Raw genomic sequence first — 27,539 nt, forward strand, 5'->3', positions numbered from 1 at the left:
CGGCAGCACCGCTGCAGAAAATGTGTTAATCCATCCCGTGTGATTCGGGGAGGATGGATTTTGTTGTTGTTGCATGGATGCTTTAACAGCTACATTGTAAGAACAGGGGGAAAGACCTGTGTGTTGGAGGCGGTGTTGGGTAATTATTAATCTACAAGAATGTGCCTCCTCACTCTGAGTCATCTCCGTGTCATCCGGTGTCGCTTCTGTCCATTCATCGGAAATAGTCGGCGCTCGCCTGTACTCACTTCCCTCCCAGCTACTCTGGAGCTTAACCCTTTCTTTCCTCTGCTTCAGGCCCATTGCCTTCTGCTGCAAGAACCTGAGGAGAAGAACCGAACACTTTGGAGGCACCACGGTCCCGCTGAGCGAGGTGTGACTGCACGGACATGAATCCTGCCAATAAGAGCACGGAGCAAAGGCGAGTCACGACACAAATACACTCGTCTGCAGTCTGGCGAGTTGCACTTTCACTTTCGACTTTGAACAACTTCTGTTTAAGCTTTGGTTTCTTGTGAATCTAACAGCCGAGTTGTGATTTTTTTTTTTTTTTTTTTTTTTTTTTTGGACGAGTTTCCTGTTTTGAGTTCAGAGCAGACTGAGGTGTTGGTTTTATCGGTGGATTCTCGAGTGAAATCGCGTTAAATGTAAGTCTGAGCTTTGATTTGCATATTAGAGAGTGGTTAGTGTGTTTGGTTTCAGTGCAGAAGGTTCCTGGTTCAAACCTCTACCCCTGCCACATTTCTCCATGTAACGTGGAGTTGTGTCAGAAGGGCATCCGGTGTGACACAACCGGTGTGAAACTTACACCAAATCAAGCTGACTGAAACTAAACACAAGGGGGCAGCCAGAGGGTCTTACTTACGGTTCAAGTACCTGTAAAGTTTCAGTCTGGTGCAGTGAGTGCTGAGTTTATTCATTTCCATAAGAGAAGAGAGTTAAAGGCGGCAGTGATCCAACGTTTGACTCCAACAACTTTGACGTTTGGGCAATTTTGGGATCAATCTTCCTTGATGTACTAAGTTTGGTAGAACTCAGCAAAAGGACGTGGGAGCAGAAAGCCATCAAACAGACAAGCAGATATGACCTTTGACCCCAATGATTGATTGCCTGAGCAATTCTCCAAATGTGTGCCTGTTTGGTACAAATCAGCTTTTTTTTTTAAACCCAGTTGAGTTTTAGTCAACTGGATCAGTTGACTAAACACCGACCTGAAGACTTTAGCACAAAACTCAAAGAAATCATAAGGCATCCTTTGCGACAATCATGAGCTATTTTCATCCTCACTCCGGGCATGAAGAATCAATCTCAATGCTTATGCAGCTGTAAATCTTGCTATTCGAGATCTGTTGGCTTCCTTGCAAAACAGTATAATATAATTATTAAAGTTGGCAAATTACACCCTCTGAAGCTATAATGTCCAAAATCTCAGATCTCCCCGGGGGATCATAAGTGAGCGCACACAAGTTTGGATTATTCTTGCCACACGCATTGGCTGTTCCTTGCAAAATTCTATGAACAAATGCAGGACAAATTGACAAATTCATGTTAGGAAACGTCTTTCTCATTAAAATTAGAAAAATGGTGCACAAAAATATATTCCCGGGGTCATAAATGACCCCACTCGTTCGCTTGAGGGTAAAGGATTTAAACAGAGTTGTTCAAATGTCAAAGCCACACTGAATGAAAATGAGTTTATTTGCATGATTGCAATTATTTTTTCCTGCTGTCCTCAGGCCCATCTGGCCCATTCAAGGATCCCCAAAAAGGCAGTGATGGCAAAGCGAGACTACCTGGTGGAGGCAGCCAAGCAGATCCACATGGCGCTGGACAGCGAGGTCAACGAGGACTACGAGGCAGCGTTCAGTTACTACAAGAACGGCGTGGATTTACTGCTGAACGGGGTCCAGCGTAAGTGAGCAGCATGTGATCGCTTTGTCATCGTTTTATGTGTGTCAGAGAGGAAAATTTAAAGAGGCATGTTGGCACACACGTGACAGGAGGAAACAAAAAAAAAACAGGAAGATTGTTCAAAGGTTAAATCCAACTTCTGCTTATTGTGTCACTCAGCTGTTTCTCCTTTATTTACTCTGGGACAGCGTGTGTGATGCGGGTTTGTCCACTCGTGTCTGACACTTATTCCGTCTCACAGTGGACCTGAACAAGGATCGACGGGAAGCCGTGAAGAGGAAAACAACGCAGTACCTGAAGAGGGCTGAAGAAATCTTCATTACACATCTCCATGACAACCTGGAAAAAGGAAACTCTCAGTTAGGGGTAAGACTATCATCATTTTAAACTAACAGTGGATTTGTTGGAAAGTCCAAACCCTCTCGCTGGATGAACCCCTCAAAATCCTCAGTCAGCTGTTTTGAGCTGCAGAAAACAGTGTCCGATGGAATATTTAGCCCCTCGATGTTTCCCACTCAGCTGAATTCTGTGGGGGGAAGACGACCTTTGTTCCTTACTCTGTTTTTAATCTTTTGTGGCTTTTATCACCAGGGTTACAGCAGTCTGAGGTTTCGTCCTATCAGACACTTGAGTTCTCCTGTGGAGGATCTGGAGATGTGTAAGGTCGTGGGGGTGAGCGATAAGGTCAGACAGATTTTCTCTGTTTCAACATCTGCATTGATTTTGTGTTTTCACCACGTTCCAAATGTTCACTTGCAGATTGAGAAATACTTTATGGGCTCAGCAAAACTTTCAAACCAGCAGTAGCAATATGATGATATATATTGATGAAAGCTGAAGTGTGGAGGAATTGGTGCCATCTAACGGTGAACTTGGAGATTACATTATGCTGTCACCAGTCACAATTTTATTTCCTTTCACGTTTTTGCCTCTGCAGCGATGAGGAATCATGCTACCTCGCCTTCTCTTTTGATAAGTGATACAGTGCATCCTGAAAGAATGCACAGCACTTCACTTTTTACACATTTTGTTATGTTACAGACTTGTTCCAAAATGGATGAAATCAATTTTTCCACAATATTCTACACAGGATACCCCATAATGACAATGTAAAAAAGTGTTTGTTTTTTTTTAATTTTTGTAAATTTATTAAAAATAAAAAACTAAGAAATCACATGTACACAAGTACCCAACACCTTGGGTTTTAGCTTCCTTGTTAGCTCGTCTGCTTCTGAGGTTGTGTGTTTGCGTCCAGTCAAGGACACACAATTCCAGATGGGAATGAAGTTTAGGAGGACAATTTTCAACCATTCCATGGTTTTTGTGAATATGAAAACTGACCAGGCAACAGTCACCTTTCTTTTCATATCTGGACTTGCATTAAAACTCTTCCAAGTCATATTAAAAATTTAAGTAAGTTGATGGAGGCTTTGCATGTTTTGCTCAGTATATTAAGATAATTTATCTGCTTTCCTGTGGTCTCCTGAAAAAAAATGTATCTTTCATCCTAAAGGTGCTGATTGTCCAAAGTCTGGTGAATAAAGAGACCTTCGTGGTAAAGGTGAGTCTTCACTTGTCTTCCACAGAACAGAAGCAGAAACCACAACAGGCACAACGATTAGGAATCGCTTGGTCAGATATAAATTCAAAACAGGTACATCAGCTAATCCACCTCCACCGTCATTTTGATACCGTCCTCTGGCAGCAAGCTGCTGCTGGTCTTCTGCAGCATCCCTGTCGAAGCACTCTCCTCCTCTTCTCCCCGAGTATCATCCACCATTGATCTGCCTGAAAGCTTTCAGCGTTTAAGCCGCTGCAAACACACCTCAAATTTCAATCATCAGTGCACAACCAACGACTACAGCCGCAGATCTCTAGACGACCAAACTACAGCCTTTCTAGGCCCCTCGTTTGATGAAAGACGAGTGATCAGACAGGAACTATATTTCCATGGTTCCACGACAGAGTGTCATGAATGTTTAATGAGTAGAGGTCTCAAACCGACAACCTGAAGGCTGTGGTGAGCCTCGTCGTTCATTATTAAATACTTCTTGTGATTATTTTGCTTCTTGGTCGTACAGTTTCCCAGCAGAAGGCTGGTACAATCATCAGTGGATCCTAAACACGTTTTTGTCAATGACTGTGATGATGGGATGAGTTATTAATGGTCAGCCAACAGCGATGGAGAAGAAAACAAAAACTGGCGTCGCCCCTCATGAGAAAAGCCAGAAGTATAAAATATCAATATGTGCACAGCTGGTGCTGAATTATTTATCGGAAAACATTTTTTTATGACTTGTAAGGATTGCATCAGTCGTGGTGAAATGCATCGGCTGAAAGGGCATCGCCAGTTTTGTGCTTTTCTGGGGAAAAGGAAAAAAAAAAAAAAAAAATCAGACTGCAAATGCTCATTGGAATTTCACAGAATGTATCATTTTTGTTATTTTTCATTTACAATCAAGTTCCTGTTGGAGTTTGGAAAAAGGCCAGTGGGCTCTTGGATATTTTAAGTTTGAGATGGCTGATTTTTAGGCAGGTGGAGTAAAAAAGCTCAAGAGACCCTGAAATCCTTTGGACAAGAAAGTCATTTTGTCCAAATACGTGGGAAAGTAGCATTAAGTACGTCATTTGTATGCATTTGCCTGAAACAGTTTATTTTTCTGGGGTGTGCTGGGATTCAATTGGAAAACTCAGTTTATCAGGACTAGACATTCCCTCAAGGAACATCTGGACCAAATTTCAGAAAAATTCCTTGAACAGTTTGTTGGATTTCAGTGAAACTTCACAACAAAGATAGAGCACCGTAGCAAGATGTACACGAAGAAACAGAACTCCAGTCCGACTTCTTCAGGGGGAGATAATTGGAATTTTGTGTTGAACTAATGCAACTGATTGGTGTTTTTCACTGAAACGCCACACACAGTGGTAGCACACTACAGTATATGAAGATTTCAGTGGTGGGCACAGTTCCGATAATTCGATAACTATCGAAGATAAAGTTTTCATTATCGGATTATCTTTTCAGATAACTTTGAAAACCATTATCAGACTAATTATCTTCCGATAGTTAATGTGGTAAACAAAAGTGAACAGATGTGTTGTTCTATCCTCTGCAAACAGAGGAGAGCTGCTTCTAGAAGAAACCACTCTATCCTCTGCAGGCAAAGGAGAACTGGTCACCAAAATGAAAAAAAACTCTTTTTTTAACCCCCTACTGATACATGGCCAATATCACCCAAGTCATCCAGAGGCATACATTTTTAACTTATGGTTCAAATTTTAACCAAACTTATTTCGGACAAGTTATTTAAGGGTGATTCTTTAACTACGGGCACTATTGGCCTTGTGAATGTAATTTCCACCACACCATTGCCTTACAATATAAAGCGCCTTGGGGCAACTGTTTGTTGTGATTTGGCGCTATATACATGTGCTCTGATGTCACTGTTTATCTCCATAGAAACTACCCAAACAATCTTTCATACAAACTGTTTAAAGGGACATTACAGTGTTGTGGTGGAAATTACGGCAATAGTGTGGGACAACTACATTTTGTTTAAAAAAAAAAAATCACAACAGCTGTATGACATTGAATACCCCAATTATGTTTTGATTATTTTACTGATATTTTATTCAGAGATATTTTAAAACATTAGAAAAAACGTTTCTTTACCATTCATTTTTATCATTGAAGATCAAAAGTCTGGGTGTGGGACAAGCACAAAACGGCAATATTTGCATATAATGATGCTGAAAAAAGGTGAAACAGTCATCATAGACTACTAGAACAAATTTCTTAACACATGTTCATTGTAAAGATAACTATAAAAGTGTGAAATTTCCCCTTTTTTCTGTTTTTCATACAATATGATCAAAGGACATAAGTGCCCGTAGTCTAAGACTCACCCTTAAATTAACGTCACTTTGAAGTTTTATAAAATGAAAATATCAGATATATGTTTGAGTTTTAAAGTAATGCACTAATTTTTAAGGTTTTAGTATGGGGCATGCTGTGTCCAGGTGCATTATGGGATAGGGTAATCTCAGTACGTAATCTCAGTACGTTCACGACAGGAGAAATGCATTTCAGACACTCTGATCAGGACAACAGCATTAAACTCTAGTGCCTAAAACTCACGTGAATATATTCTCTGGGTTTATAGACGTTGTTATTGTGTTTGTTTGCTTTTATTAAATTCCACGCATCTTAAACGTAGCAAGTAGCAACACAGATTATCTGGAATTTTGTGTTTGCAAGTTTTCAAGGTCTCTACTACCATCTACTGGCCAGTAGTGTTCATGGCAGTATTCAAGCTGTGATTGGGTAGAGAGTTGAGCTGTGTGGCTCCTCTCAGTTGCTTCTGTGCTGGAAGCAATGTCGTAAACAGAAGCTTCCAGCAGGGGGCAGGACGCTCAAAGACAGAAGTGCTGACTCATTGTTTGGGTCTGTTGTTGCTTTTGATGCTTCCAAAAGTGATCGTGGTGTTAAAACTCAAAATCAGCTTGTTAGTAGTTGTAAGTGTACCGGAGACAATACTGGAATTTATAGGTTATCGCTAACTTCCGATACATTTTGGGGGGGGGGTTATCATTTTATCTTTATCACAGATAACAGATAATCGAAAAGTTATCGAAGTTAATTTTTCGGTTATCTGTGCCCACCACTGGAAGATTTACATCAAGGAAAATAATCCCAGTCCGACATCTTCAACAAGTGATAACTGGACGTTCATGCATAATATTTCTGAGCTACGTAGACAGTTGTTGACCACTTTGTTAATTCGACTGTTTCATGAAAATTTTTTTACTACCACTGGATGCAAGCACCTAGGCAGGGGAGGGGGGTATCAGTTTGTGAGCTTGATCATAGATCTTTAGTTTATTCTGTTTTTTTGCAGAGTCTGGTCAAGTCGAGCTGGGAGAGCAGAGACCAACCTACCATCATTCCACAGGGGGTCCCGTACATGGTGAAACTGCTAAGGTATTACGTCAGCGAACACGCCGTGTACCTACATCTTGAACACGTGAAAGGTGAGGTCTGTTCTTCCAGATTGTAATCTGGATCACTTCTTTCACCAGTTTTCATCTGGTGCCTCATGCACACCGAAACAAGGTTTAAGGCCACATTTCCCCGATTACTCACCTACTCTTATCCTTGTAGGCGGAAGGCTCTTCTCCAAGCTGCACAAGCTGAGGAATGAAAAAGCCAAGGAACACCCAGAGTGCTTCAGTTGTGGTCAACCCAGCATCAAATTGAAGACCAGCTACACCTCGCCTACAATAAGCACAGACTACCAGCATCAGGTCAGCGGCAGCACAAGATACAACCCACCCTCAGAGAGACTAAACGACGAGAGCCCAGACACCGACTTCCCAACGTCTTGGCACGAGACTCAGCAGCGTTTGGAGAGCTGCGGGACTCACTCCTACATCGAGGAGACAGGCTGTCTACAGAGCACATGCTCTGCGGTGTCATTTTACAGCAGGCTCGATCGTCTGACTCTGCTTTCAAGTCCGACAAAGACACAAGTCAGCGCTCGCATTCACCCACCAGCTCCGAGCTTGTGTTTGCATTCCAGCCAAACTCAGGAAAAGCCTGTTCTTCCTCTTTCATGCACTCGTGTCAATCACGCTCTTGATGTCATGTCAGAGCTCCACAAGAAGAAAGCCGTAATGGGACTGACGGAGTGCAGCTCTCACTTTGAAGTTGCGTGGAAAGCCGTAGATCCGGCGCACGACTGTGTGAAAATAAACCCCTATGCAGTGACAGACAGCTCGCCAGCACAAATGCCACCTCATACAAACCAGACCTCAGTTCTAAAGGTGGGAAATAACAGTTTGAATACCTCTCCCGCCACTTTGCATCTTCCTGTCCATTGCCAAAGCCAGATCCATGGCAGGGTATCGTGGAATTACAATGGATCTCACCAAGAATCTCTTTTAAGTGGGAACCCTGCAGATTTGATTACAGTCCAACAACCCACAGGTGGAATGGGCAGCAACAGTTCAACCACACAGGAAAGAAAGGAAATGGTCATCACCAGGAGCACAGACCAAACAGTGTTTCCTGACCAAACAGACAGAGGATCTCTTTTAGAAAATCCCCGTTCCCCTTTTACTTCTCTTTGTCAAACCACTACAGGAAAACAGGAGCTACTTTCAGGTGTCTCCATGAAACATAAAGGGGAATCTCTCTGTAGAGATGGAGGACAGTTGGTGAAGGAGGCCTGGAAACCCCCGAGTCCTGGACAGAAAGACGTGCCTGAAAAAGAAGGTTCACAATTTGACCTTGATGAAATGGCAAACCAAAAGACGAGAGAGAGCAGGGACGCCTTCCTGAATTCCGAGGGATCAGAGGGTCAGTGTGCAGACCAGATCATCGAGGTGGACGGCTGGTGCCACCTGCCTCAATTGCCTAGAAAGCCCTCCGATACCAAAGAGAAGGTGATGCAGACTTGCTGGGGGCTTCCTGAGGCAGACGTGCGTGTCTGGGGTGCGCAGATCCTCCTGGCTCTTGAGAGCCTGCACCAACACGGCATCATGTGTCGGGATCTGAACCCAAGAAATGTACTCCTCACCAGCAACGGTGAGTTGATCCAATACCTTTACAGCAGGATTGGGCAACAAGGTGCAAGACGGCGTAGGTTTTCCTTGCAATCGATCGCCTCATCAAGTGATTTTACTGATAAGTCCCCCCCCCCGCCTCCCCAATTTAAAGTCCTGGTCATGTATGAAATAACCTGCTGAGGCGACAGGTAACCAAGGAAAACCTGCATTGTTGCAGTCCTTCATGGCGTACATGGCCACCCTTGTTTTTGAGACTGTATGTACAAAAATCAAAAGAATGTTTCCCAATTTGATTTCATGTTTTCACAGGAAAGGTGTGCTTGACATTTTTCGGCCAGTGGAGTGAGGTTCAGTCAGAGATTAACTCCAAAGCCATGGAACAAATGTACTGTGCTCCAGGTAAAACTGTTAATCCAAGAGATGAGCAGGTTGTCGGTACAGTTAAAGGTGACCAAAAGACACATACACTCCAGTCTCAGCATACCATGACCTATACAAAAAAAGTGTACGGTGACCTTCCCAGAGTAGCGGCTACAGTGGGTTAAATTAAAGACTTGCACAAGACCTTGTGCAGTCAGGTTGAAAAATATACCACATTATGTGTCTGACCATAAAACTCTAAAAAGGTATAGTTTGTGCTAGCTACAGCTGAAAGTTACTGAGTTAGAGGGTAAGAAGGGCAGTAATGTGACAAAGGGTTAAAAAATTATAGTTGCTCATATTTTGGTTTCAAGGTGATACAAATTATTCGCTGTAAAAAGGATTAAAATGGCTGTACTTAAAAACGGAAGTTCACTTGCTGCCTTAAAAATCTCATTTTCAAAATGAAAGGGCTCAGAAGACTGATGCAAACTCTGAATGCTCTGCATGCTGGGATATATCCAAGTCCATCAGTTCATGTTAGTAGTACGTGCAAGCTTTTGAGTCTGCACAGCGTTTTCAATAACAAATATTTTGTTAATCAAACTTTAGATCATTTCTCTAGCTCTACTGGCTGTTGAAATATAGCAGAAAACATGTTTTTGATTGACCTTGACCTTTAGTCGACACTCTCCAAAGGTTAACCATCTCGAGTTGGCTGGCCAAGTAATATTCCCACCATGTTTGGTAAAAATCCATCCAGACATTTAATAGTTTGTGCCGTCTGGTATGATTAGTTATCACATTACGCACCAAGACACGACAGAACCCAATGGAGGATACCTTTGCAACCAAAGCACTCAGTATAGTCAAAACGATTCCTTTAAAATAAATTTAAAAAAAATTTAAATGGCTCAACTCGTAAGTAATTGGGAGCAACTATACTTTTTGGCCTCTGTACCAATTCAAACTGGTGTTTGTCACATTTTTTGCTGTTTTTACCCCATAACGCCATAACCTTTGGCTGCAGACAGTTCAAACTATAGCTTTTTGGGATCTTTATAATCAGACAAATAATGTGGCATTCTTTTCACCATGATTGGAGAATTGTTAAATTTTGACTGCTGGGTAATCTCTAACTGTCCCCTAGGGTATACCTACTGCTCTGGGAAGAAGTAGTGCTAAGGCCTACATTGGCCCCAAGGCTCCTTGGCGCCTAGGCTTATCTTCGGATTCCACAGTGTGGTGTTGAGTCTATGACTCTGTCTGCATGGAACGACAGTTGGCACGATCAAGAATCCAATCCGGGTCTACATATTGGTTACTGAATTCCTTATCCAGTGAGCTCCCTGCTCTGCAGTATTATACATTTTTGTGTAGTAGGACATGTTATACTGAGCCTGGATTGTCTTGTTTGGTCAGTGAACCAACTCAGGCTGTGCTTGATAGAAGCTGCCACCTAGTGGCATGACGCCGTTAGCTCACTTTGTGCTCAAACCAGACGCAGGGAAAAGCAGTGCCTACTTACATCCTCGTTACTGTGCCAACAGAAGTCGGCGGGGTGTCAAAAATTACAGAAGCTTGTGATTGGTGGAGTCTCGGAGCTCTGCTGTTTGAACTTCTGACAGGAATGGTAAGACGTAATGTCAAATCTTACCGACTAAAGCCTGCTAGTGTTCAGCTCTATTCATCATGCTGGTTTCTCATGTTCCAGCCTCTGTGGCAGCTCCATCCAGCAGGAATCCACTCCCACACCCAGCTCCTCATCCCCGACCACCTGAGCACCGCCGCTGCATCCCTGCTCATAGAGGTGAGCGTTTAGACCAAGACATTTTAAGGGTTCACACTATGCTCCAAACATAGTGTACATACCGTCATCCACTGTGTTGCTCCACAGCTGCTTCAATTTGATGCCGGCTACCGTCTCGGCTCTGGAGGTGGAGGCGTGAGCGACATCAAGTGTCACCCCTTCTTCAGTGCCATGTCCTGGAAAGCTCTGAGCTCCTAGAGGGTCCACTCGGTGATACCTCTCGTCCTGACATCCAGCGTCTTCATGTGGCCAACCTGCTGCAGCACTTTGTGCTCCTCAAAGAAAAACCACATCAATAACTGAAAGAAAAGGTGATATTAGATTTTCAGTTTTTGTGAGACACCCTCAATAAAAACTAAGGCTGCTGTAATTTTGTCACATTGTATGCTACTTTATATCCATGCATTAAATGTAAAAAATAATTTTTATCTCCGCTATTAAATACCAAAGTAAAGTCTTGCCTTTTCATTAAGCTTTTGGTTCTTTTTGATGAGTCCTTGGGATCCCAAACATGAGTCAAGTCTCAAAATTTATTTTTAGTTATTAAAAAAAATGTTATCCACTCTGCATAAAACTAAACTGCATGCAGAATTATGGACAGATTTCTGATTTAATTTGATCTGATTTGATTTATGTTTTCCCCCAACCCCTTTCATCAACAAATCATCAGGAAAACAAAATGTGAAAAGTCCAAACACTCCTGTAAGAACAAAAATCAATTGTTTTTTTTATTCAATTCCATGAAGAAACCTCTCTAAGAGGACATCGTCTCACAGCATCATATCAACTTCTAATTTAATCTTCAGGGCAGGCACCCCAACTGACCAACTTTTTATTTAACCCCCTACTACCCGCCTCATTTTGACTTGTATCTCACAAATAAAAGTGAAATTTCCCATCGATGGGATATATAGGCCCAGAAGGGCTTAAACAGGCATGTCAAGGAATTTCTCAACTCCATGTGTGTGTAGCCATGTGGTCGACGTGTACACAATATCTTGACCAACTCTTCAAATCAAGATGAATCTTGATGTACATCACCTCCCAAAAAGGGGTTGAACAATTTCAACGATTCAGTATCCAACAGTGGCCACCAGGGGGCTGTATAAACTGTATACATATTTCAATAAAGACTTCATATATCAAAGTAGAACATGATACATAAGATCACCTCAGGTCAAACAAGTTTGACTTTGGGTGCATTTTGATTAGAATTGTGACCACCAGGGGGGCAGAGAATGTAAAAACATTTTGCACAAAACACAAAGGCTTCATGGATCATGATTTTTTTTTTTTTTTGCTAATTCAAAGTTGAGCTTGGTGACTCAGGTTAGTTGTCCTTGTTTTCTTTGTATTACATGGTACTAATACTGGAAATCACTTTAGTCTCACAAAAAAACCCGCTACCATCATTAAATCAGAGTAATGCAGCTCATGTTTTATTGTTTAAATGTCTTCTTAAATATCCTCTTCCATAGCATAAAGATTTTTACTCATTTGTGAAACATAGCAAAAATTGCTCAGTATGTTTTTCACACTTTGAACATTAAAGAACATAGTGTTTCTTGGTTTGAAACCAATTGTCTAAATAACGAAATCACACGTAGTCATTTCTTCTCACAATAAGTTGAAAATATTTTGATTGTATGTAGAAAACATCATATGGCGCTAAAGATACACAATGTCTTTTTTGATCTCGATCCCAGCACCACTCAAAGTCCCAATCCAAAACCTTTTACTACTATAAGCCATTGCACTGGGGTTCTGTATCATAAGCTCTTCCCTAAAATCCATTTTTTTCCAGGTATCCAATGCAAACATAGAACTGCAGGTGTGGTAATGTCCCTCGGGTGAATACAGCCAGTTTGTGAGTGTTCCTTTAATCCGCTGAGCCTCTAACTCCAGGGCTTCACATCTCCAGGAGCAATACCCTGGGATCTTCTACTACGGACTTGATCTTGCGTAGGAAAGTGACGGCCTCTCTACCGTCAATCAGACGATGATCGTACGTCAGTGCAACATACATCATGGGACGGATCTCCACCTGAAACGAAGGAAAAATTAACACAAACTATTTCCATTTTGGTGTTAATCTTTGATTACAACACAAACACTATCACAAGCTAACCACCTATATACTCTTATTGTACTGGACAAACTACAAAGAGTAAACCGGTTCTTCTTGCTCCTGAACAAATGAAAATGTCACATGTCGCACAGAGAGGGTAAATATTAAACCTCAAAACATCTAAAAAGAGGTTGAAATATATCAAATTTCCCCTTTAACTCCATTTTATCCATATGGACATCAAACTCATCAAATCAGCTGGATATTTTTCCCCACATGGGGAGTCGATGTGTTGGCAGTTTTGGGGTTCTGTATCAAATCTACCGATCAGTTGGTTCGTCTATTCTACCCAGTGAGCCACATGGTTACCAGTTCATCAAACCAAGTCCATTGGTGGCTCCAGGTCCGTGGACCTGACCAGAAATGTACCACTGGAACACCTACCCTGAACCCCGAATGCCTCTTAAAAAGACAGTCCATGCAGCACAGCAGACCATCAGAAACCTCATTCAGTAAGGAGGACTCATTTTTCAACTGTTAATTTTAACCAGGATTCAACTTCATACTACTTCTGCCCTCAAACAAACTTTGTTCTCATGACGATGATGAACCACATGATCAATGTTGACAAGAAGATCTCTTAGACCCACTTGGGTGATGAGCGGAACCAAGACAACCGGCCACAGAATGTCATCTGGTGTGAACATGAGAGTGCATGAAATTTGGCCCCAACCTGATTGTGGTTCTCGATCAGGTCTTTAAATTTAAAAGTGAGTGGATCTGTGAAAAACTTTAACCACGGGTCGTTTGTCATTCACAGTTTGATCCAACAACATAGATCGTTTGTATACTTAAAGTTGATCGCCAAGACAAATTTGACAGCATGATTGTTGTCAAATCTTCATGTAACTTATGATTTCCACTCCTCAAAGTTTTTGTGACCAGCTAGTTACTAAGAAGTAATAATCAAACCAATAAAGAACCAACCTTTCCGTTGACGGCGACTGGCCTGTCAAAGATGCCGTGCATTCCGAGAATAGCAGACTGTGGAGGGTTGATGATTGGTGTGCCGAACATGGACCCAAACACGCCACCGTTGCTGATAGTGAAGGTTCCGCCATCCATGTCCTCAACAGCCAGCTCGTTTTTACGTGCCTTAAGACAAACATCCACAATTACAACCAACAAAGTACAAGAAGGAAAATTCAAACAGTTCACAAAATATTACCTTTTCTCCCAACATGTTGATGGCCTTCTCGATATCAGCAAAATTCATTCCCTCGACATTTCGGATAACAGGAACCACCAACCCCTGACAGAGAGGTCACATGACTGAACTGACTGCCATTTAGCACAAACAGTGGGCATCACAAGAAGCGTAACACTTGTCTTACCTTTGGTGTGGCCACAGCTACACTGATGTCGACATAATCCCTGTAGACGATCTCTTTGGTTGTGTCATCAATGACTTTGAACAAAGAGAAAAATATAAAAACTGTTCAGAAGCATCAAATTGAAAGCCATTCATCATTACTTGCTTCCTTGAAGCATGTACCATTTTCTGATCTTGCAACTCAGAAGCTGCTGAAGAAGAAACCCACAGACTAGTTTAGATCTTAAAAACCAAGCGAGAGAGACCACCTGCTTCACTGTGGTTTATCTAAGTAGGTCAGCGTGGCAGAAGGGGAGATGTGCTGGTTTTAGACACATGGCAGTGAAGGACGTGGAATTAAAAAGCTCTGCCTTTACCACAAACATATTTAAAGAAGATGCCACAAAACGTCGTTTCTCAGTTGTGTGGCGGTCGTGTGTACCGGCATTGACAGCAGGTTGGTCAACCAGTGCGTAGGCTGCAGCCTTCACAAATGCAGACATGAAGCCCAACTTGACATTGTGCTTTTTCAGGAAGGCATCTTTATAAGACTTCCTCAACTCTGTGACATTACTGCAGGGAGACACAAAGAAGCCAAAGAGAAGTTAACTGTACGATAACCACAAGCCTAAAATACTGATGGATTTGGAAAAACAAATGTGTCGGTGTGAAGAATGTTGTTCTTAAAAGTAGAATTTAGTCACTGTAAAATAGATGTTGCCCATACGTTTTCTGTTAAATGTTATGCAACTTTTCCACCTCTCCACAGCAACACAGCTCAATTCTATTAGCACTGTTTTGGTTTTTACTTTGGGCAAACTGGTATGTACTTGTTTGTTGATGTTCCAACGATGCCAAAAACCGACATAAAACATAAAACACTGCAAACTACTGACTGGTCAGAGAATCATCACTATGGCATGAGACAGGACTTTCTGTACAAACCCGGCATGCAAACTTATATTTCCTCCACTATCGCCTATTTGTATTGTATTATACTATATTAACTAACGCATCTGAATCTCAGACAATCAAAAACAGAATCCACTCAATATACCGTATTTTCCGGACTATAAGTCGCACTTTTTTACATGTTTTGGCCTGGGGTGTGACCTATACTCCGGTGCGACTTATAAATGAAAAATATACCGGTAGGATCTCAATTAATTTACTGTAACAAAACAATTTTACGTGACAGAGTCAATCTATGTTTAATGGCCACCAGAAAAGGAAATGCAATGCATCATGGGCACTGTAGTATGGTGGCCGTCCTATAGGTTATGCTGGTCGCGATAACCAATCAGAGAACAGAATGTTGGACGCGTATTCCTCACCTCACCCACAGTGTGAGAAGCTGACGAACACGGTGCTTGCTGTTATTCCAGCATGGCGAACAAAACAGCTTCAACCCTTGGATATCAGTGTGAGCAGAGTGTTTAAGTTGACGCTGAGAGCTGCGTGGGAGCACTGGGTGAGCGACGGTGGAGGATTAGCGTGTGCACTTGGAAGGAGCTGGCGATGATTGAGAAAAGCGTTTGAAGCAGACGAACATGGTGTTTATTCCGGGACAGCTAACAAAACAGCTTCAACCCTTGGATATCAGTGTGAGCAGAGTTGACGCCGAGAGCTGCATGGGAGCACTGAGCGACGGCGGAGGATTAGCGTCTGCACTTGGAAGGAGCTGTATCGACACCGCTGGGCGGTCATGAGCTGCGCAGGTAGGCGCTGCATGGTTTGGCTCGCAATGTGGTCCGCAAAATACAAACATATCCGTAGGTAAAATGCAGCTCACGAGAGGGCACTCGAGGCTTGTGTGACTGTTCCTGCGACTTCTGACTACCATAGAAAAATAAAAATTTCAACGTTACTGATAACTTAACAAGACAACGGAGAAGGCCCGAAAAATGCCACCAAAAAGAAAATCATACTCTGCAGATTACAAGTTAAGACTGGTTAAATATGCATCTGAAAACGGTAGCCGTCACAATATTATCATCTGAACTTTTCATGTTAACATACCTGTATGTCCATGGGACTTATAGTCCAGTGCAACTTATTTATGGTTTATTTTTCTTTATAATGGATAAAGTGGCTGGTGCGACTTATACTCCGGTGCGACTTATTTATGGTTTATTTTTCTTTATAATGGATAAAGTGGCTGGTGCGACTTATAGTCCGGAAAATACGGTACTCTATTGTTCCTGTGTTGTGTCGACACCATGGCAGGTTCATGTAGCATCACTATGACAATCAGCTACACTGACAGGGAACCACTTCTGCAGTAGAAAACAGAGTATGTGGTACCAGAAGTGAGTTGAGCTCATACCAGGAGGCGTAAAATATGCTTAACTCTGGATTTCTGGAGGCTGCACATACATTTTAACATGCCTATAAAACTCGTTTCACATGAATTACATTTCTGAATAAACATCAAACATGGCAGCTGTTTTAACGTTCATTACAATTTAAAAAGACAATTCATGATTCCTGTTAGTTAAACAGGCTATGAGACATAAGTTTTACTCAAAGTAATCAACACAATTTTATTAATCTATGGGGGGGGGGGGATTTGTGCATCATAGTGGCAGTACGCTAACACAATTACAAAGCAAAAGAACAATACAGGTAACACAGTTTAAGTGCGTCATACTGACATTAAAATAATGTATGCTATAGTGCAGGGGTAGGCAACCTGTTCCAGAAAGAGCCATGAGGGTGCAGGTTTTCTTTGCAGCCACTGACTCCACCAGGTGATTTTACTGATTAATATCACTTTGAGCAGATGGAATCAGTTAATCAGTGAAATCACCTGGTGGAGTCAGTGGCTGCAAAGAAAACCTGCACCCTCATGGCTCTTTTTGGAACAGGTTGCCTACCCCTGCTATAGTGCATAAAGAAAGATGTGCATGGTCTGTACTAATCCACTCCCCCCTGGGCAAATGCTGATAAGATTACCACTGACAAGTGACACTTTTCTGGACAAAGTACAGTTCAGTGAATTTAACCAGAGCCAAAGAACGGTAGGATTCTTGGGTCACCATGCCTAATACACATACCAAGTTTGGTTGTAATCAGGCAATTAGTAAAGACGTTATTGCACTCACAAAATGTTCTGAACGCAGACTCCATTTTTTTTGACAAAGTCAACAGGCTTCCTGGGGTCATTATACCTAACACACATACGTACCAAGCTTGGTGACAACTGGGCCAGCACAACTGAAGTTAATGAAACGCTTCCCACACATAGTGACATTCTAGCTAAAGGCCCCGACAATTTCACAAACTGATGCACGCAACTTGCACGCACTGTGTCGTGCAGGAGAGAAAACGCGTCGTTAACAGGTGTAGACTGAACGTGAGCGGGGCGCCGGTGCATGCAATTGCACAAAGAGAATTTTGAAATGTTCAAAAAAAAAAAAAATCTTTCACGCATAAATATCATGCAACAAACAACTCATCAAGTCCAGTAAAGAAGAAGTGAAGTGAGAGTGATTGCGTCAGCACACTGCACTGGAACGCAGCTCGTCTGAACGATTATAACAAGATGTTAAATCTGTCACATACTTTTACAGCTGCACAGAAGAAGGAAAGAACATGCAACTGTTTTACCAAGCCACGACAATGTAAACATGACAAATAATTACATTTTTAGACAGCTCCAAATGCTTTCTCCACCTCGTTCAGCACGTGCGCGAGAAAAGCAGCGGACGGAGTGCTCCTCTGTGATTCCAGAAGTGATTAAAGGAGTTTGCAACAGCTAACTCAGACAGAAATGATTGATCCGCTACAGAGTAACTGTTTTATATATGCAGCATCCAGCACACAACGCGTGGCAGCCAGTGGAACAAAGCACAGCGTCCAGCTTGGAACACAGCAGGTGGGATCGTCACGATGATGGGCGTGCAAGTGTGTGGATCAAAGTCATGCAAATGTCAGGGCATCTTAACTGGCTACACTGTGACAAGAACACAATACAATACAATAAAAAGTGGTGGTGCAACAGGACAATGTGCTAAAAGCAAAGTACAAACAGAAGGATGTTAAGGTAATGAGGAGCGATTCAAGTATTAGTCCACTTCAGAGATACAGGAGTTAGAGTGCAAATTTCAAATAGTGCAACAATTTTCTCTAATAAAGATTTTAAATAATCGTATTTTTAGGGGAAAAAAAGCACATCTCTTTTTTCTGGCTATGTGAATTAAAGGTCAGCTAAGTTTCCCCATTGCTCATTTTCTCTTGTATCTCTCTTTTTAATTGTTTGTTTTCCTGTCGCTAACCCTGTTGGAGCTCTAGGGTTTCTCCAATAACGTAATTAGCCCCTCCCAAGACACAGACTCGCCGAGAAAGGAGAGAAGAAGCGATAAAAATCTTCACTTTCTAGGGCCTGTAAATCTTATTGGGCTGTCATAAAAGCCCATATCGGTTGAGGCAGCTCTTCCACTCAGAGCTCAGGTCTCTGCGGGACCCTGCAGATGCTCCAGCCTACTGCCCTGCCCAGCTCCTTCGGCTCCAGCTGAGCCCTGTCCTGGGAAGTCTTCCTCCACACCGTCAATGTCAATCCAATTAGGATACATAGAAAACCCTGAACAGCCGAAAGCTGACACCACACATTTGCGGGGAAAAGAAATCCTCAAAGTGTCCTCTTCAGCACAAGAGGGGCAAGTGCATACAATAACATTTCCTTGTAAATTAATAAAACCTGTTTTAACAATTCTTATCTTCACTTTAGATAGCATTACAACCAAATATTTACATTCCAGTGTTTAAGAGGATATCAGGTTTCAGAAAGCTTTTCTATCAGGCAGATTCTAATCTATAACATTTTGCGCACCCTGTGTTTTTAAAGCAAACAACTTCACTGTGTGTACTGTATATTTACTGCAGAAGAAAGTACCCTTACTAATGTGAATGTACCGAAGCAACAACAAACAAGCACCTCGAGTTTAATATCTAAAACAGCGGCTTCGATAATGTAGGTCAACTAATTTTAAATTTCCTACCTCATGTCGACCTCATTAAATGTCGTCAACATTGCGCAGGTGTTCTGGGCTTCCTTCAGTCTCTGTGCGATTCTCAGCCTCATGCGGTTCATCTTGACCTAAAAATAAATAATTATTAAAGCAACTAAATAAGGTGAAGAACTAACTGATCATCAAACAAATCCATGAGTCCACCAGCTTGTTTTTCAACGTCTTTCTCGTCAGTGATTTTTGCACTTTACCCTGCTTTCTGTCCTGGCTGCTTTAGCGCCAACTTCTGCTTGGGCATCCAGTGCAGGTGCAGCAACCGTGGGCTTGATGGCGGAAACTATGAGAAAGGGATGAAAAGGTAGTTTGCATGTTTAAACATCAGGGTTTGGTTGTTTTTTGTGTGGCACCAGTAAAAAGCCAGTGATTAATCGTGTACACTGGAGGTCATGAGCATAGATGTCAGGCCAAACACTTCTCAAGTGACTCAAGCTGTCTGTCTGAGAACAACTAACCTGGTTTGGAGTCCATAGCATGTGCTGGCACAGGTGGCACAGGGGGCATCGTGGTGGGAATAGGGCCCACAGCCGAGGGTGGAGGAGGTGGGGCAGCAGAAGGTGGTGGAGGTGCTGCAGCAGCCGGAGCCTCAGTTTTTGGAGTTTCTGCAGCTTTGGGAGCACCAGCTAAAAAGGTACCACAACAATCAATGAAGAAGGCACCAACAGTACTGTCTGAATAATACTAAATTCTAGTGTAGAATTCCTATTGAAATATAAAAATCCATGATTTAAAGCCGACCTCCTTTTCGAAGCTTAAAGAGTGGAGTTCCTCCCTCAACTTTTCCTCCATCTGGTACCAAAAGCTCCTCGATCACCCCAGCAGCAGGAGAGGGAACCTGCACTGACGTCTAATGACAGAGAAAAGTGTTAACATTAAAAAAATCACTCCCAATAAGGGGAAACGTCGAACAACAAAGGAATGCACCGTCCAAATCCATGTGTGCATGCGCTTATTTAAAGCTACAGTATGAACCCTTTGAACCCCTTTTTTCCCACTATGAACCACCTTCTGAACACAAGACTCACCAGCCATTCAGATGGTGATCACAACAACAAAGACTCAAATTTCAGGAAAAAATGACAAAGCTAAAAAGACTATTTATTTACCAAAAGCTCCACAATGATGTCACAATTATCACCATCAATGACTTATTGTAGTCATTTTACTTGGTAGGTGAATGTTTGAGACATTGAAAATGTATTTTTAAAAATCTGATTAAATTTACCAAAAGCAATACCTGCAATTCACTGTAAATAATGCAAAATTTAAATAAATAAAAAATGGTCATTTCAAAACTTTTGAGTTCATGCTTAAACTGCACTGCTATCTATTATGTTAATGTTGTTCATATTTGTGTTTTAAAATCCTAACTTTCTGCCACAATTTACTCTATGCTATTGCAGATTTTCCACACGAGCGAAGCTGGAAATTTCACATTCCATTTCTGTGCAACTTGCAAGAGAAGAAGAGTAAAAAATAAATAAATATGCTTGAACCCTTCTACTCCTGCAGTGCCACACACTGTTGGATGTACACAGGTTTGGAGGCAAAACAGAATTACCAGCAAACTGTAAATGCAAATAAATTTCCTTAATTATTATACCTTATCAGTCTCGATTTCGCACACCACCTCATCCTCGCTGACAGTGTCCCCAACAGCTGTTAGGAAAACTCTGTTATTGTGACAGTACAAATAAATGACTACTCTGTGTGGACCTGAGCTGTAACTTTTCAAAGAGGCTACAATAAGAAAAAAGGAAGCTGTACCTTTTTCCCACCTCACGTCACCTTCTGTAACAGACTCTGCAAACGCAGGGGTGTTAACTGTTACGACTTCATCCCCTGGGGGGTAACAAATTAAAAAAACAAATGTTTTTAGAAATGTAATCATCACTGGTTAGTTTTCAAATTCAAGCAAATGTAAAAGTTAAAGACATGCCACATCATACATACTATAGGTTACAGAAGTCCGAAAGTACCGGACTTGGAAGACGGTGGTCCGAGGATCATATTTTCTGAAGATTACAAACAGGTATGTGATAGACATCCAAAATTGATTTACTGTATTTTCCGGAGTCTCAGTCACGTTTATTAAAGAATGCCTCTTGAAGAGGAAAACCCCATATATCGTTACACAAGAGTATGTCACACATTTTTCTGTATTATGAGGTCTTTAATTGGTGAATTTTGTGCACTACTGAAGTGCACCTTTTATTACTGACATTTATTCTATTATTATAATTTGTTTTGTTTAATACTTTGATTCCTGAGAAAGTTCGATATAAATAGCCATTATGTAACTATTAATTGCAAATGTGTAATATTTCAGTACACAAGTCACAGGATCTTCCAATCTAGTTAAGAAATAATGTGACTTACATTCTGGAAAATACAGTATTTATTAAAACAATCTGATGATTATAGTAATGTGACTTGCTTGTGACATGACGTCATCGGTTTTGAGTGTTTGACGGTATGGAATGACAAACATCCTGCTCAATCTTTTCAACAAATAGTTTTGGTTATTGTGTGTAGTACTTACACATGGCTGGCGAAGGTGAGAGAATGGCTAGCTGACAGTGCTAAGACGGAAAAGGACAAAAGCAATATTAACTCCCTGATGCAGGATTATCCCCAATCAAAGATTATGTTTTAAGCCTCGGTGTCTAACAGGAAGCACACATACCTGCCGTGGCTCGACGAGCTAACACATTGTTCCCCTGTTGAAACGCACAGTTGATTAAATAAAATTTTCTAGAAATGGTCACTGCCTGCATCACAGGTTTCCCTTTTCTTTTTACATCATCATGATCTGAAGGGGTTAGAAGTAAAAATCAAATACTGTGCTCCTGTTTCAATAAAGGTGGTAATATATGAGGCGCAGCTGAATCAGCTGTTCAGTATGTTGTTGAGAGTTGTATTTTTATACAAACTAATGTAACATACTGTGTGAATAAAAGCACACCCCCCCACCCCACCTAAATACATACAATTTATTCTGCATGACGTCATGATGCCGGGAGACTCATGGCAACATCAAGTCCCATATCTAACTGTGAAAATGTGAAATGAAAAGAAAAATTTGCAGGGGGTCTGGGGGCATAGGTCCTGTGGGATCTCAGAAACCAAATTAATTTTTATCTAATGATACATTTTCAGCATCTTCTGGAACACAAAAATCTTAAAATTAGTGCATATTTAAATGACCCTGTATTCAACCTTTCATTTAAACAGTCAATGATCATGTTGAAATAACAATATAACACAGAAGTAGGACCTGGATGGATTTTCCTTTTAATTGTAAAACAAATAATGCATTAACTCAGAACAATTAAACTACATGAAATTCATGAAGACTGAAAAGTCTATTAAAGCATTTCAAATACCACAGCTAATGCTGCGTTTACACATAACGACGACAAGTCAGGAATGCCACGAAGTACACATTCTTGGCCGCTGATCACGAATGTGATGATTCAGGGCAGAGGCATCAGGTGTCCTCAGGAACTGCTGCAACCTGTTACCACACGTTACAATTAATGGCACATGCTGCTGGAGAATTACCAGAAACCATTACGCACGGTCAAGAATAGTGTTCTGCGTTGTTGCGCGCTATTGCGCGTAACAGCACATTGTTAAGTTCTGTCACGTTGTGAATGAGGTGAATTTTCTCCACACACACACCCATATTCATCCAACCGAATTCAGATCGCTCCAGTTTTTCAGATGAACTTTGTGACTGCATGCATAGTTGGCTCTGTGCCATGGAGTGGTGCAGAGAGGAGGAGGAGGAGACGGACAGAGCCAGATGTGTGGCTTCATGCGGGTCTCGTCTCGCACATTTTCCCAAACATCAGGCACATGCAGCAGGTGGACCACCTGTAGGAGCGCGCTGAAGAACACTGAAATTAGACTTTTAGCCGACTTGGTGTCAGCAATCAAACTGAATGCGATGCAGCAGGGTTTAATTGTGCGCACGCTTCTTCCTCCGCCGGACTGGAGGAGGTGCACAGATGTCTGGCTGCACGTGAGTCTCATTCCTCTGGCTCAGACTCATTCTCCCGCTCATCGGTTACAACAGCAGGTGGAACATCTGCAGAAGCGTCCTGAGGAGCTTCAGCAGGAACTGTGGAACGACATTTGGAGCCGAGTTTAATTGTGCGCACGTGACAGAAAACGGATTCGTCGTGGCGTGCAGTGAAATGTGACGCCGCGTTACAAGTCGTGTCAAAACTTGACAGTTTCAGTGTCACTTCGTAATAACGCGTGACAGTTTGGGCTCCAAGAACCATCACAGGAACCACTACGAACGTTGTCACGTTCTATTAAGGATCACTACTCATCAAGACAGATAATTACGCTCAGTTGAGATCTCCACGACATGAGACGAAATGAGGGTGGTGTGTGACATTCGTGGAAGATTTTTTGACAGGCAAAAACATGCTCCACAAATATCAAGAATATCACGCACCAACACGTACTATTAAGAAACCTATTCAGATGCGTTAAGTCACATTAAAAATGTCAGGAATGTGTCACAAATGACAGAAAAATGACATTCGTAACGCGTCTTGGTTATGCGCAAACGCAACTTAAAGCTTGTAAAATATTTTGAAAATCATGGTAAAATATCAATAACATACTTTATAGTAAAAAAGATGCATATTCTTGTGTAAATTCCTATAAATCCACTCAAAGCCACAGTGCCTTTTTCCCATGAAAAAAGTCTACATTAATAAAAACTCATTTATATTCTTGTGTAAATTCATGTAAGCAGGCTGTTAACACTGTTAGATGTTAGCACTGTTAGCTGACAGCGAGAGAAGGTCGCATACCGATGCCACCGCCTAAATGGGTGAATTTTAACTACCATATGAAAGTACTGGTGTGGATTCTGATACAGAATTACGTTTCACATTTGATGGATTACTCCATGCTCTGACCGCTGTTGGAGCGACGCGGCCTCGGCTCAATGGTAACCCTCGCAGCTCGAATTACCTACAGAAAAATAAACCATGTAAACGATGGAATTGAATGAGAATGGGAATAACCCCCTGGTGTCTGATGATTTGCAGACGTTCATGCTGTTATACGTCGCAAGTAGCTGTTTTACAGCGGTAAAGCTCTATTTGCTACCATATAACCAGCATGAACGTCCGGTATGCAAATCATCAGACACAACACGGTTATTCCTTAAATGACCAAAATTCCTAAATGGTTAATGGAATATTTATGTCAAACCCCTTGAAAGGGAAAAGTCTACACGACAATCACATCTTCATTGTTTCATTTAGGTCTATTATGGTAGTGTGCATAGGTAAAAGGACAAAAATTGTGTCCAAATACTTATGTACCTGACTGTAAACTGAATGAATTTCCGCTGCCAAATGAGTTAGCAAATTATTAGTCTGATGGATTATGTTTGTAAAACTTAGTAGATTGTCCACCAATCAAACACCAGTATCTGATATTTAGCTTAGCTTATTGGGGTCGTTCCTAGCTTGTTCTAGTTAGCCAAATGATAAATCACATTTTCTAATTTGGTTAACGTGGCAACAATAGTTAATTTATCCTCATGTCCAACACCTTCGACATGAATGTAAAAGCCAGGGTTCAGACAGCTCAACGGTCAGTAATTTCCCAAAGTGTCACATTGTCCTTGGCTCTTCGCGGCCTGTCTGAGGCCTAGTCGGCTAATGCGAATGCTAGCAGTGCGGTCTGTGAGATACAGAAACAAATGGTGGCTTCAGCCGCTAACACACACAGCGAGGACTCCTATCATGACAGTTTATCTATATTAGTTCCCTACCTGACGGAGAGCAGAGAGGGAACGACCTAAATTCCTGGTGAGACACCGGGAATGGGATAACATGGTGGCCGTATGACAGCAGCCTGTCGGCGGAAGGGAAGGTCCACTCACTTTACTCCCGAGTCCCGATTCCCGAAGCATAGCTCGATACAGTAGGCGTCGCGGTGAAATAATTCGATACTCGCTTCAAATTCAGAGTCACGTGTCCGCTACTCGCCGCAAACGGCAGAAAAGTTTTAAACACTTAAAAACTCCCAAAATTGAAAAGTTGTGAACATAATTCATATTTGTAAACATTTTATTACCAATGGGTTTTTTTTTGGTTCTGTTTATTTCAACATAATTCAGAATAGATGTTTTAACATTTGTATTTATATATTTAGCATTAAATCATTATACTGTTTTTGTTTGTGACCCTGGCTTTTTAATGCTCGTGTTCCTTTTTAGCTGTTTCATATTGAGATTTGACACTTTGAACCTTTTCCAACTAACATTGGAAGTTGTTAATTGTGCTTTTAACTTTAATATTTTTACCATATTTGTTCATTGATATGTATTGTTTTGTTGTGACAACACTTTTATTTAGTAAGAATGCAAAGACATTGAGCAAATCTACTCATTTCTTGAAGGGAAGGTGATGGTCTAGTGGTTAAGCATTGGGCTTGAGACCAAAGAATCCTTGATTCAAATCCCAGTTTGACCGGAAAATCACTGGGCAAGGTCCTTAATCTCCTAGTTGCTCCCGGTGTGTAGTGAGCACCTTGTATGGCAGCACCCTGACATTAGGGTGAATTTGAGGCATTATTATAAAACGCTTTGAGCGTCTGATGCAGATGGAAATGCGCTATATAAACACAGTTCATTTACCATTGAAGCACATCTTTTCACATCCTTTTGGATTCCTTGCTACCAGCAAGGGAATCACAGAGATGATGGAGTGAGCAGGTGAGTGAGCCCACATAATTTCTCTTGTATCTGTAAAAAAACAGCATTTTCATCTTTATATCTTGGATTCTTATAAGAGATGAGGGCCTGTGAACTGTCATGTAAATTACACCTTTTGTTTACATGTAATTTATGAAGCCTTTTTGCTAATCACACAATCCTGATGTCCACAAAGGCTATTGCTTGTTCTAAATATGACATGTCTCCATTCTCTGAACTCACTGGAGAAAATTCATTCATTCATTTTTATAAACCTGCTTATTCCAATTAAGAGTGACTAGTGTGTTGCCCATGGGGATCCACGGGCTCTAGATTGGGTAGAGTTTATAAAATAGGTAGCTGACATTTTTCAAGGGTGGTAATAAATTATACAAATTTTCTATAATAATTTTAACTGAAAGTGCAGGAAATTAAAATGAGAAAGTTCTGGGAATAATTGTAGTTATTATTTGGCACTTTTAGTTTCAGAATCAAATTTCACACATACAAGGAATATGATCTGGTGTTATTGGTGCATAAATAATAGGAAAAGAAAAACACTTCTATAAGAAGTAAAAAGAGTCAACTCGACAAAACTATATTCACTGTTAAATTGTTGATGTCATGTTTTAAAACTGGCAAGGTTGAGATGTTTCCTTTTTTCAGCGATTGCCTGGTAACCAGGGACTGATTAATGGTGATATCAACATCCATTGCTCACTGTTGTTACGTAATATCGCTGATTTCTCCAAAAATATTAGTCCTATCCTTGACCCAAAATACATAAGCATAACAAACAGCAAATCTCAGCTCTCCCCAGTTTTTCCGTGATGGAAGTTATGCACACATGTACACAGAGGCCACTTGGCTTTTAATCATGATTTACCACCCCCTAGTGGAATGGCGTGGAATACTAGTCCTGTCAACTTTCCGTTTTCGCGGTGTACAGTAGCAGTTTTTGGCACAGGTGTACTGGTCAGCTGCCCAGAGTGGTATTTTTTCATGACTCATGGGGGTGCACAAGCGCTTATCATATCACTGTGTGGTGGGGAATTGGTAAATTGGTGCTCCCTGTAGCTGCAGGCACCCCTGCTTGCTGAGCTGCACAGAACAGAAGCAGTGTGAGAGGGTCACCAGTTGTCCCCGAGGACAGGCGCTCTCCTCCCCGTGCGCTCTGCTCTGCTTTGGCTCCGGGCAGAGCATCCTGCTCCGGCATTTCCTCGCTGCTCCACTCAGTGGGATCCTGCTGTCCAGCTCCACAGCGTCTCCTCTGGCAGGGCAAAGTCCACTTAGGATGCAGCACAGAACCAGAACTCTGCGCCACATTTCTCTACGGATCATCCTGGGCCAAAACGACAGGAAGAATGAGGCAGACAGCCAGTTTATGAAATAAAAGGTGTTTGACAGTGGACACTGGACTGGCCAGCACTGCAGAATCACTTATATCAATAACAGGCATCTGTCTTCATATGCCAGAAATGTCATAGAGCAAGGGTGGGCATCGAGGGCCGAGACACTGCAGGTTTTCCGTGTAACCAATCACCTCAGCAGGTGGGTTGCTGATGAGCTTCTGCTCTGAACATAAACACCTGGTTGTCAATGAAATCACCTGCTGAGACACCTGATCATTAATGAAATCACCTGCTGAGGCGATTGGTTGCACGGAAAACCTGCAGTGTCTTGGCCCTTTA

At 41.7% G+C, this 27,539-nt stretch overlaps 3 protein-coding genes across 3 annotated transcripts in view; 1 reads left to right on the forward strand and 2 right to left on the reverse strand.

Annotated features, from left to right (window-relative positions):
• LOC117501175 (leucine-rich repeat-containing protein 74A) overlaps positions 1 to 7,169 on the reverse strand; it is a 29,843-nt gene extending 22,674 nt beyond the window's left edge. Inside the window, exon 1 of the mRNA XM_034160019.1 lies at positions 7,055 to 7,169. The gene's annotated coding sequence lies outside the window, so the exon portion shown is untranslated. The remainder of the gene's footprint in view (positions 1 to 7,054) is intronic.
• On the forward strand, positions 212 to 10,996 carry rps6kl1 (ribosomal protein S6 kinase-like 1). The gene is made up of 11 exons (XM_034160014.1): positions 212 to 421; positions 1,737 to 1,911; positions 2,153 to 2,277; positions 2,503 to 2,595; positions 3,425 to 3,472; positions 6,810 to 6,942; positions 7,073 to 8,497; positions 8,788 to 8,877; positions 10,389 to 10,471; positions 10,553 to 10,648; positions 10,736 to 10,996. The coding sequence occupies exons 2-11, from the start codon at positions 1,776 to 1,778 to the stop codon at positions 10,844 to 10,846; spliced, it is 2,340 nt and encodes a 779-aa protein (XP_034015905.1). The 5' UTR covers positions 212 to 421; positions 1,737 to 1,775; the 3' UTR covers positions 10,847 to 10,996.
• Positions 10,997 to 12,074: 1,078 nt separating this feature from the next.
• Positions 12,075 to 25,076, reverse strand: dlst (dihydrolipoamide S-succinyltransferase). Its single transcript, XM_034160020.1, has 15 exons — positions 24,925 to 25,076; positions 21,802 to 21,835; positions 21,658 to 21,697; positions 21,069 to 21,130; positions 20,883 to 20,957; positions 20,719 to 20,774; positions 19,854 to 19,962; positions 19,571 to 19,738; positions 19,310 to 19,395; positions 19,089 to 19,186; positions 14,531 to 14,661; positions 14,111 to 14,184; positions 13,945 to 14,028; positions 13,704 to 13,871; positions 12,075 to 12,692 (listed from the first exon to the last, which is right to left on the reverse strand). The coding sequence occupies exons 1-15, from the start codon at positions 25,063 to 25,065 to the stop codon at positions 12,558 to 12,560; spliced, it is 1,461 nt and encodes a 486-aa protein (XP_034015911.1). The 5' UTR covers positions 25,066 to 25,076; the 3' UTR covers positions 12,075 to 12,557.
• Between the last annotated feature and the right edge of the window lie 2,463 nt (positions 25,077 to 27,539).

Source organism: Thalassophryne amazonica, chromosome 19 (assembly GCF_902500255.1).
Source record: "Thalassophryne amazonica chromosome 19, fThaAma1.1, whole genome shotgun sequence".
NCBI lineage: Eukaryota > Metazoa > Chordata > Actinopteri > Batrachoidiformes > Batrachoididae > Thalassophryne > Thalassophryne amazonica.

Excerpts from the sequence above, each read along its gene's own strand:
- rps6kl1 (XM_034160014.1), top strand. The coding sequence starts at position 1,776 with ATGGCAAAGCGAGACTACCTGGTGGAGGCAGCCAAGCAGATCCACATG. Across the intron at positions 1,912-2,152 it reads ACTGCTGAACGGGGTCCAGC|TGGACCTGAACAAGGATCGA; the intron begins GTAAGTGAGCAG and ends TCCGTCTCACAG. Across the intron at positions 2,278-2,502 it reads AAGGAAACTCTCAGTTAGGG|GGTTACAGCAGTCTGAGGTT; the intron begins GTAAGACTATCA and ends TTTTATCACCAG.
- dlst (XM_034160020.1), bottom strand. The coding sequence starts at position 25,065 with ATGCTTCGGGAATCGGGACTCGGGAGTAAAGTGAGTGGACCTTCCCTT. Across the intron at positions 19,396-19,570 it reads TGCTATGGACTCCAAACCAG|TTTCCGCCATCAAGCCCACG; the intron begins GTTAGTTGTTCT and ends CCTTTCTCATAG. Across the intron at positions 14,662-19,088 it reads TTTAATGAGGTCGACATGAG|TAATGTCACAGAGTTGAGGA; the intron begins GTAGGAAATTTA and ends GTCTCCCTGCAG.